General features: G+C 36.2%; 1 protein-coding gene across 1 annotated transcript; it reads left to right on the top strand.

The window, feature by feature from the left end:
* Window positions 1-2,162: 2,162 nt before the first annotated feature.
* On the top strand, window positions 2,163-9,690 carry LOC111946288 (antigen WC1.1-like). The gene is made up of 7 exons (XM_023956231.1): window positions 2,163-2,394; window positions 3,367-3,684; window positions 3,774-3,881; window positions 4,427-4,633; window positions 7,178-7,246; window positions 7,645-7,950; window positions 9,380-9,690. The coding sequence occupies exons 1-7, from the start codon at window positions 2,334-2,336 to the stop codon at window positions 9,688-9,690; spliced, it is 1,380 nt and encodes a 459-aa protein (XP_023811999.1). The 5' UTR covers window positions 2,163-2,333.
* Window positions 9,691-10,925: the final 1,235 nt, after the last annotated feature.

Raw genomic sequence — 10,925 nt, 5'->3', positions numbered from 1 at the left:
GATACAATAGGGTCCTTGCACTCCGTGCTCGGGCCCTAATAACTCTTACAGATACAATAGGGTCCTTGCACTCCGTGCTCGGGCCCTAATAATAAACCTAACAGATACAATAGGGTCCTTGCACTCCGTGCTCGGGCCCTAATAAACCTAACAGATACAATAGGGTCCTTGCACTCCGTGCTCGGGCCCTAATAATAAACCTAACAGATACAATAGGGTCCTTGCACTCCGTGCTCGGGCCCTAATAATAATAATAAACATTCGAATTACAATAGGGTCCTTGCACTCCGTGCTCGGGCCCTAAAAACATCTTTCTTGTTGTTTTTGGTGAAACTGGATTTCTCATTTTTTGTTGGACACAACTCTCAACTGCAGAGAGATTTAATTTCATTTTATTTTTAAACATAAAAATAATCAAGTCAAATATCAGGATAAACTTAATACATAGAAAGTAATAAAGTTCTGTAAAAAAAGAGAAGATAAATCCTGTTATTTTCACCTTATTGTATTTTAAAAGTTCAAACTGGAGGACTTGGTAATAAACGCAAAATCATTTTTAATTTACTTTTTGGTTAAAATTTCTGACTAAAGATGTGCTAATATATTGATTAGTTAGTTTTATTGTTTATTGAGTTTATTGTTATTTGGTGATTTAAACGGATCAAAAGAAAAGCATTCATTAAATGTCAATTCTTACATAAAGATTAACTGAAAAAAATGTTGTTGACAAAAAAATAAAACTACAAAAAATTATGTAAATGAACATTGATTCATTGATTTGATGAAATAAATTTGAAAAGTAAAGACTAATTTTATTTCTTTTTTCAAATTTTAAAATCCAGCCCCATAAATGGGGAAAGCTGGTTAAAATGATTTTCACTTAGAACAAAACAGTCCCAAAAGGCCTAATTTATCCTTATTTTTATTATTATTATTTTTTTATTTATCATTCCTGTTGAATTATTTCCAATACATAGGATATCTTATAGATGCCAATTTATAGAAATAGATTCCAATATGTCTTTTCTCAGCGGGCTGTAAAATAACGACATCGAGACTCTTCTTCAGCATGAACGTGTTCAAAATAAAATATAAAAGGAAGTTGATCTTTTTTTAGGCAGAATTAATCTTTTTCTTCTTAACTATAGTTTGACATTTTATTGATGTAGGCTGACATTTGAGGTCCTTGGTGTCATCTGGGTGTGTTGTTCTCGATCGACAATGCTGTCTGCCTTTCAGAATAAAACACATATATGTGGATTTTTGTTTAAACTCAAAAGGTCATTACAGCTACAGAATGTTTTTATCAAAGGGACGCGCTCTGAAACGTGTCCCATCGCACCTACTCGGAGCGCTTTCCAGTGGCGTGCTAGTTATTTATATCTGAAATGATTTTTTGTCAAAGTTAGAGACGGTTTTCTTTGAAATTACCTGTAAGAAGGTTTATTTATTTATTTGTAAATTCTGTTTGTTTAAATGCTAACATGTGAATAAAATTGTTTCCTATGATGTTTTGGAAAAAAGAGGTTATAGTTTAAACATAAAAAAGATGCCCGCGCTCCTCAAAACCCCTAAATTCAAAGTGCTAATCAGCGACGCCGTTATTAAAACTGTTGCTTTTTAAAAATAGAACGAGTTCCCTCACAGCTCTTAACGTTTAATTTTGAGAAAAATTTACATTTAAGTCATTAGGTGGTTCCCTTTTAAAAAACAACGTTTCTTCGATTTTTTTATAGTTTACGTTGAAGGTTAAAGCTCTAAAGCCATTATAAATACATTTTATTCTTTTTCAAGATGTTATATTAACATAAATCTGATCATAAACTCTTTTTGTATAAAAATTATGACACCTTTGATTAAATTTTTGGTCAGAATCTCTGTTCCGTTTTCTTCACATTTTCATTAAAACGTTGAATCTGATCCGAACCGGATTATGTGAACTATGCAAAACTATAGATTGTTTAATTTAGTAGGGGTGGGATTATACAAGATCGCTTCCTCCAACTCCTTTTCAAGTAATAATTCAAACTTTAAATGACTATTTAATTAAGAAAATATGACTTAAGTGTGACATTGTTTTTTTTTCATAGCAGTTTATCATTTCTGTAATGAGTTTGATAAATCTGTGTGATTTTTTTTGTATTGTTTTAACCACAATGCTTGAAACAAAAATAAATCAAATCGAAAAACGTTTCCTCTTGACATGTTTTAAAGGTAAGCACTGTTACATCCATCTATGGACATTTTGCTGGAACGTTGGGCGGGTCGTGACGCTGATATAAGAAGGGCAGATCTCATTGTCTGTCAGTTTATTGTCATGAGGTTTTGTAAAGATGCGGTTCCTCCTCCTGCTGATCTGCTCCTCCACACACATTGTTAGTGTGGCAGCTCAAGGCAAGTTCTCATTCTTCTCATTTACAAACGGTGACATGATGGCTTCAAGTTTAGTTTAAACAGTGGTTAAATAATTACAGAAAACACTATTTTTGTGCGTTTTTAATAATTTTTATGAAACTGAATAAAAACTGACCTGCACCTGCCTCTCTTTATAAAAAGTGGTTTATAGGAAATAAAAGTGGAATGAAATCTTTACATTTCTCAAGAATAAAAGTCATAATTACATTTTTGTAGATATTGTATAATGTTAACAACATGAACTTATGGCTCTTACCACCCTAAAGGCGGTTGTTCATGCTGATGTGCAATTTCAGAAAAAGACATGAACTAATAAAATACTGTTTCCTTTTAAATTACGAAATCATAATATGGTTTTTAAATATTTACAGCAATTGAATTATAACAGTTTTATCATTTTCTATGAACAATATATGTTACTTTTTTTTACTTTTAATAGTGAAAGTTCCTTTCAAAATAAATTCTCCCCTGTGTTAAAATAAGATCTTCCTCCTGCAGCAGTGCAGTTATAATAATTATTATGCAATTTTATACCTTTACTTTACCTCAGAAGAGCAGCAAAAAATAAGAACAAGCACTTTAAAAGAATAATAAATAGATTTGAACTTCTATCACCATTTTAATTATTTATGTGTGGATTTTAGCAAAACAATAAAAATGTACTCACAAGCTTATTTAATTTAATGTTAGCAACGGTAATAAATAAATGAAATAATTTATTTTACTAAATAAGATCACTTCTAACAAACCTAGTATTAAATCAAAGCATTAACATTTTTTTTTCTCCAAAACCACCATGGTGAGATAAAAGAGCCACATTTGCTGCTAAAAGACAAAACAAGGAATTTGCAGTTCAGGTATTCTTTACCAAACTGTGCAAAAGTATACCCCAGAAATACTGAAATGATGGTTTGAGTGGAGTTGAATCTGAAACTTTTCCCTCATCAACAGCCAAAGGTAAAGTTATTCTGCGCGGTGGAGAGAACCCGTGCGAGGGTCATGTTGAAATCTACTACAACAACACAGCGGGGCATGTGGGAGATAAACACTGGGACGACAACATGGAGAAGGTGGTCTGCAGGACCACTCAGTGTGGGGTACCGGTGCCCGGTGCGACCAAAAATGTCCAGAGGCTGGAGAACAGAATGGTGTGGCTGAATGAACTGCGGTGCAGCGGGGACGAGGACAGTCTGTGGGACTGTCCAGGGTATCCGGCTCCAGGCGTCAGCGTCTACCAAAAGCCCACGGTGAAGATGATCAAATGTTCAGGTCTGTTTCACACAGTCATGAAGAAAACCGTTGGTCAAAAAGGATCATTTTTTGTGTTTATGACGTGTTAAAAATGTAAAATCTTCCAGGTCAAATCAAGATAAGTCTTGAACCACATGAATGCCACGGAGTAGCAAAGTACTCTGTGAGCCCGACTCATTCTGGCTACTTCTGCAAGGACAACTGGGGACCAAAAGGTTGGCGTCTTTTCAAAACAAGATTTGGTGAAAAATAACAGCCATGACACACATGACAGCAAAAGTGATGTAGATTTTAGAAAATGATGACTACAAACATTGAAAACTGGTGTAAAAGTTTACTGTCCCAGGTTTAAAAAAGATTGCATGTTTTTGTTTTTTTTTACATTTAAAGGTGTTATGTAATGTACACTGCAAAAACAGGATTCTTTGGAAAGTTAAAATACCTTTGTTTCAAGATAAATGGACTAGTTTTCAATCATGAAAAATAATCTTATCAAAAAGTTTTTCTACAGCAACATAGTCTTAGATTTGTTTGTTTTCTATAATTAGATTTTTTGGCAAGACCTGTTTTTCACCCGTTCTGTAAATTACTTAAATAATATGCTTGAAATGTTAAGGATTTTTCCCTTATTTGTATTTGCTGTTTTTGCTGTGCGGAGCTTTAAGAAGAAAGACACAAAAGATATTAAAAAAAAAACTTGTTCGGAATTACAGTTTTTGCCTGCAGGATTTTTAACCTGATTGTAATTCTGATGTTCCAGACACCCAGACTGCAGAACTGCTGTGCAGAAGTCTTGGATGTGGAGGTTTGAAAGAGATCCCAAGAGCTCGGTGGGTTGACATGAGCAATTATGAAAGATCAGAGAAGATGGGGGTGGATTGTGCTGGCATTGATTCGGTGACCAATCTGTGGCTGTGCGCCGGGAAACCCAACCAGTGCAGAGACCCTGTTGTTGTAACATGTAAAGGTAACAAAACACACAAACAAACAAACGAACAAACAAACGAATAAACATATAATTGTAGTAAAAAGTTGAATATTGCAGAAAATGGTGGTTTTCTTGAACAGGGCACGAGAGGCTGCAGCTCCTAGGAAGTCCGACAAACGTCTGCTCAGGGCAGCTGCAGCAAAAGAAGACTAAATGGGAAGCAGTGAAAAACAATATAAATATCACTGATCGTTTATGCACAGAGGTGAACTGTGGTACCGTCAAAAACTACACATATGTTGATCAAAACCTACACCTGACATGCACAGGTAAATGTGACAAAAACGATTTCACCATTGGCTATGTTAGTGACTTTGATAACAGAATTTTTCTTTTTCTTTACAGACACAGTTAAAGTTGTTTTGATGGACGGCAGGAGAGAAAGCAAATGTTTCGGTCGTGTTCACGTGAACAGGAACGGTTTAAACCAACCGGTGTGCGGCGCTGGCTGGACTGCAGAGAATTCACATATGGTCTGTAAGGAACTGAGCTGTGGAAAGGTAAGCCCCCACCAGGAGCATAAACGACATTAACTAGAAAGTTTTCAAGTGGTTTGAATCTAGTCTGTTACACTGGAAAATATTTTCAAGAACTACAGTATGCATAGGAGTACTACTGAAAGTACTATATGTTCTCAAAGTATTTTTTTCTGAGATTTTTTGCTCACAAAATAATTTTTTCCCCCAAAACATTTGTTTTTTGTAATATGCAAAAAGTATCTGAAACAAGAAGACAAAACGTAATTGTGCTCTAAACAAATTAATCTGCAGATGGAACTAAAAATCAGTTTTACTTAATCACAAACATTCATTCAGTCTTAGGTTGTCTCAGAAATAAAGATCTCAGATTGCGCTAATTTTTGTTTGTCTACCAAACAATTACATGAATCCATGACGGTTATTGGCTACAATAACTGTGTTTTAACTGACTATGACTGGATTTAATAATTTCACCTTAAAAGAAACACAACTTAAAAAAAAACTTTGAAATGGTTTTTTTTCTTTTAAAGGAGGAGGAGGTTTGTGAGGAGAATTAAAATTGATATGCAATATTTTGCACAACTGCAATGGAAACACTTTTTTCAAATTTAATGAATCACTTGACCAACAACCGGATGGCTCCTTGGTAGGAACTGGCTTTCTTGGGCGTTGCACCGCGGGTGCCACCAGACGTCCCACAGCATCACGGCTCGTCAAAGGTTGAACGTGTCATTGTTGGAACCACAGCTCCTCTGTAAAATCACCAACCTGATTTCTCTGAAGGGCTTTATCCGTAGCCCCTCCCACGTGTAAGGAGCTCGCCGCTCCATGACCTGAATAAGACGCCAACGTCTCCTTTGATAGATGACGATAAGCGCTAGAGCCGTGGCAGGAATTTAAATGTATCTGCTGTCAATCAAAGCATTGTTCACATCCGTTGCCGTGATTCTGAATGACGTGAGTTAGTTTTTGTTAGTAATGGTTTAATGGAAACAGTGTAAATGCAAAATTGTGTTTTTTGACATTTCCAAAATGTTAATGATGTTTTGCACATGTGTGATGGAAACGCAGCTAATGATCCATTTTAAAAAACTTCTTTGTCAAAAAGTCCAAAAAAAATGCCAGCCTTTGTTTTGTACATGTTTTTTTTCTTTCTATTTGAACTGTTATTAAATGTTTAGTAAATTTCGCAGCACATTTTTTTCATTTACATCTCTACTTTAAACAAGAAAAGCAGTGTTTTCTTTTACTGCAGATCAGAAATATAGTCATCTTCAGAGGATTTTTTTGTTTTTGTAATCTGAATTTGAAAAAAAATCAATCTGTTTGTTGGTTTTTGCCAGCAGTAGCAGTAGTAGTTTACTGGAGGAAGAATTACAACAGGAACATAAAGTTTTCCTGGAACATATACAATTTAATTTTACATATAACTATTTGTTCCATAACTTCTCTTTCTGGAGTTATAACTGAGCATAAACTTTATATTTCTAGGATGTTTGATAGTAATTTCTTTCCTACAGTTAATTGAATGGACGAACAAAACTGATGTAGGATCAGGGGTCATGGATGATGTCAGGTGTTCGGGCGACGAGTCGTCTCTGTGGCACTGCAAGGCCCAGCACGACTCACCGCTAAACTGTCAGCAAACGCCACACGTTATCTGTTCAGGTGGGAAACGGCAAATAACCGTCTGTCAGACCATTTTTTAGTCACACATGAATGTTGGAAATCACATAAAACTATTGGTTTGTTCAACTTAAAGACAGTAATCCTGTGTAAACAAAAAATAGAAACTTTTACAGTTCTAGACTTCATTTGACATGTTGATTTAAAAAAATACATTAAGAAAATCTTTTTTTTTAAATGAATCAACTAAACAAAACATTTTTCATGCTGAAATTCAATATTTTTATAGTATAAATATTATTTTTCCATTATTGTTCCTATTTGTATAGTGATACAAACAAGCACACAGCATATCAGGAGCAGAAAAGCGCTGTATTCTGTTTGTGTTTGACCTATTTCCACCTGTATTGGGTTGCAGGAAGTGTTGAGTTCAGGCTGGCGGACGGTCCTGGGAAATGTGCTGGTAGGCTGGACGTCCTGCATGGAGGCGAGTGGAAAAGGGTGGCTAAAAGCAAATGGAATGAGAAATATTCAGACAACATCTGTCAACGCCTCAACTGTGGAAAGACAACCGCAGGAAACCATTCTGAAAGGTTCTTCCAGGGTTCTGGGAACTTTGTTTCCATAGCGTGTGACCAAAACCAGCCTGATATTTCTTCTTTTATTTCATCAATTTTCTATTCCGTTTTCTCCCTTTCGGGGTCATGGAGCCTATCCCGGCCACTTGTGCCTGATATTTCTGAATGTGTTAAATCTGAGCAAAACACACCAAATGAAGAAGCTGTGGGAATAACCTGTGAGAGTAAGGACCTTTTCATCTCCATCTTTCATGCACTGTCAATGCTTTTAAATAGAAAGTTTTACATCCCAAATGTCTCTGTGCAGATCATGAAGTGGTTTTTCTGAAGGGATCTGAATCCTGTACTGGAGCGGTGGGAATCTGGCAGAACAACAACACCTTCTGGCTCTCCGGGTCCAATGAGACCTGGAACTCTGAGGCTGCAGAAACGCTGTGTCAGCAGATGCACTGTGGCCGCCTCACCAAGTTCTCCTCCAGCTCTTCTGCTGGTGACATTTCTGATATGATCTTCAGAGCTTACCGCTGCTCTGGAAAGCAAAGGTCTCTCTTTGACTGTGACAAAGTGGAACTTCCTGACCACAATGAGACCATTGCTCAGGTGGAATGCTCAGGTAATGTCAAACATCTTTCTGTCTCACATGAGTGCTTCATTTGACTCTTTCTCCTTTGAATCCCATTAAAGGAAAAATCAATGTAAGCCTGAGTGAAGGCTGTTGGGGAAAAGTCCGTATTTTTGCAGAAGGAAAGTCTGAAGGTGTCTGTGCAGACTCCTGGACTGAGGAAATGTCTAAAACTCTGTGTCAAGAAACGAGCTGTGGGGAAGCCGTCTTTAAAGCTCGCAAACTTCCTTCAAAGGAAGTTGTTACGTTCAAAAGTCTGCACACCGTCGGCAATAATTCTAACCTGAGGGAAAGCACCTTTGTTAAAACGGAAAACAGAGAAATGTGTGTCCCGGCCTATGTCATCTGTGGAGGTAAAACCTCATTCACACAGTTAATTCTCTTTAAAAACGTGCAAAATTAAGGGTTTGTGTTACCTTGAAGACCCTAAATTTAATTTTAAAACTGAGTGTATTTAAACCTTGTGTATGTAAATACCCACATTAGGTGTAGTTAATAATATGAATTTAGAGACTGGACAAATCACATGCTGTCTTTTTCACTTAACACAAACACATTTTTATTCTTATGCAGGCAGAGAAAACGTCCGATTCCGTCCTTCCCGGGATAAATGTTCAGGAGTTGTTGAGGCATTCTATGAAAGGGACTGGCTCCCCATGAGCACGAATGCTGCCATAAGATTTGGTGCTGACTATGATTTCTGTGAACACCAGAAATGTGGTACATTTGACAATCCTCCAACTCGCCTTGAACTCCCACATGACGGTGAAGCCATCACCGCGATAGACTGTTCAGGAGATGGTTCAAAAGATGCCTTTAAGGTGTGCAGCATCAGTCTTACAAGAAACAGCATTCTTGGAGTCCAACAATGTTCAGGTTCGTTGAAATCTGAATCCATCCAAATCATCTAACATCGTTTCACAGCGTCAAGCTTTAAACACTGTTTCACTGAAACCAAATGAGGACTTTATATCTGCAGCTATATTAAGTCAAAAAAAAAGTATTATTTAAGTTGCCTCATTAAAACAAGTCATTTAATTTCATTACTTGTGAAGTTGTTGTGTATCAAGTTCAGCCAAACCCATATTGTCTCATTATTTTCATGTTATAACATCAGTGACAGCAGTGTTGTCAGGTTTACTGCTCATTGGTTGATAAACTCCTAAAGAAACCATATTTGTGGAGGCACTAATAAAATGACAGGTAAACAATTAGACATTTTTTGAAAATGTTTAATAACTCATGTCCCAAGAGTCAATTTTCTAAAAGGCTAAATTGGTGGAATTTCCTCAAACAAGTGAACAAAAAACTGAGAGTAGAGTTTCTCTGTTATACTGACTTTCTTGCACTGTTTAGAACTTTTCAGTTCTCTGTCTGGACTACTTGAAGATCTTGTGTGTTTGTCTCTGCTGCTGTTCAGACTGGAGGGAGATAGTTCTAGAAGACGATGGCTGTAAGGGAGAAGTGGCTGTTTACTCTCAAGCAGGAAGGATGCTCGTCTCCAGCGAAGGCTGGACGGAAACAGAGGGGAACCGACTTTGTACGGATCTGCAGTGCGGCAAATTCAAGACTAAAAGAGAAGTTTCAGGGGACGATTCCTTCTGGAAAAAAACCTTTAAATGTCCAAATGATGGAAAGGCTGAAAGTATCTGGGACTGTGAGACAGAAAGTCCTCCTTCACTGCAGAGGAAGAAACTCTTCATCGAATGTCAAGGTGGGATTTACTTCTGAAGGACTTGTCAGTTTTGTGAAAGGTGAGGTCAAAGTGTGTACCTGTCCCTGTTTGATGTGAGGATCTCTGTTCTTCTCAGGTCAGTCAAAGGTCAGCCTGTCTAGCAACTGTTCTGGAGAAGTCAGGATCAACTCTTCTCCAGTGTGCAATCAAAACTGGGACATCGACTATTCAAACAGGGTCTGTCAAGAAATGAACTGTGGCAACGCCTTTGTCAACACTTCTGGATTGCCTGGTGCAAAATCCGGGCTTTATGTCAGTTGTGACCAACACCACCATGTCCTGGGTCAGTGTGGCAGAGTGGAGGGAACGTGCCAAAGCTCTGTTTCCATCCACTGTTACAGTAAGTTTGTTTGCATCCTTTTTTTTTATTTTTTAAGGATTTTCTATGTTAATTTAATGGTAACACTTTATATCAAGATTCCTTAACAAGCTTTGTTAACACATTAACAAGCATTTTAATAGAATTTTTGGGGTGTTAGTAAGCAATTTATTAGTACAAGAAGTCTAATAAGGTTTATTAAATTACTTAGTTGACACATTTACAAGCATTATTGTTAGGATGTTTTTAAGATGCTAATGATAAATTTATTGGCATTTTAGATGCCTGACAAATGTTTCAGTGTTATTAAGCTTAATAACATTTATTAACGACCTTTGTTAACAAATTAAGAAGTATTAATGTTGTTTGGGGTTCTAGTAAGACATTTATTAGCATTATAGATGTCTCACAAAAGCCTAAGTGTTAATAAACTTATAAGTTTGATTTACTAACTTAAAAAATGTATAGGCTTTATTAATGTGTAAGATGTTAGTAAGACATTTATTAGCATTATAGACGTCTTGCAAAGACTTGAAAGTGTTAATAAGATTCAATAACATCTCAAGTCAGACCATTGTCTTTAAAGTCCATATTACTAAACTGCTTACAAGCTTTACAAATGTATCAATAATCTTTGTTAACAGTTTATTAATTGTTTTGCAGCACCTCATCTAAAGTGAGGACAGTATTTACCACAAACAATCACAAAGCATAAAACTTGTAAAAAGAACTTTATAACATTAAAACAGACTAAACATACAAAACATTTTTCTGTAAAAGAAATATAATAATTTATTTTAGGCAAATAAAAAAAAAATTAAAAAAACATGGACCGGTGTTGGATGACACCACTAGCATCATAGCTAATAACTATATAAAGTATTAGCATCTATCCTGAGTGAAAAATTCATA

This window comes from Oryzias latipes, chromosome 7 (genome assembly GCF_002234675.1).
Source record: "Oryzias latipes chromosome 7, ASM223467v1".
NCBI lineage: Eukaryota > Metazoa > Chordata > Actinopteri > Beloniformes > Adrianichthyidae > Oryzias > Oryzias latipes.
The sequence above is the reverse complement of the archived record's forward strand: the minus strand, read 5'-3'. Positions and strand labels throughout refer to the sequence as shown.

What these genes read in the sequence shown, in the direction of transcription:
- LOC111946288 (XM_023956231.1), top strand. Translation starts at nt 2,334, where the DNA reads ATGCGGTTCCTCCTCCTGCTGATCTGCTCCTCCACACACATTGTTAGT. An exon ending in GAAGATGATCAAATGTTCAG is followed by an intron (nt 3,685 to 3,773) that starts GTCTGTTTCACA and finishes AAAATCTTCCAG; the next exon opens with GTCAAATCAAGATAAGTCTT. An exon ending in TGCTCAGGTGGAATGCTCAG is followed by an intron (nt 7,951 to 9,379) that starts GTAATGTCAAAC and finishes GCTGCTGTTCAG; the next exon opens with ACTGGAGGGAGATAGTTCTA.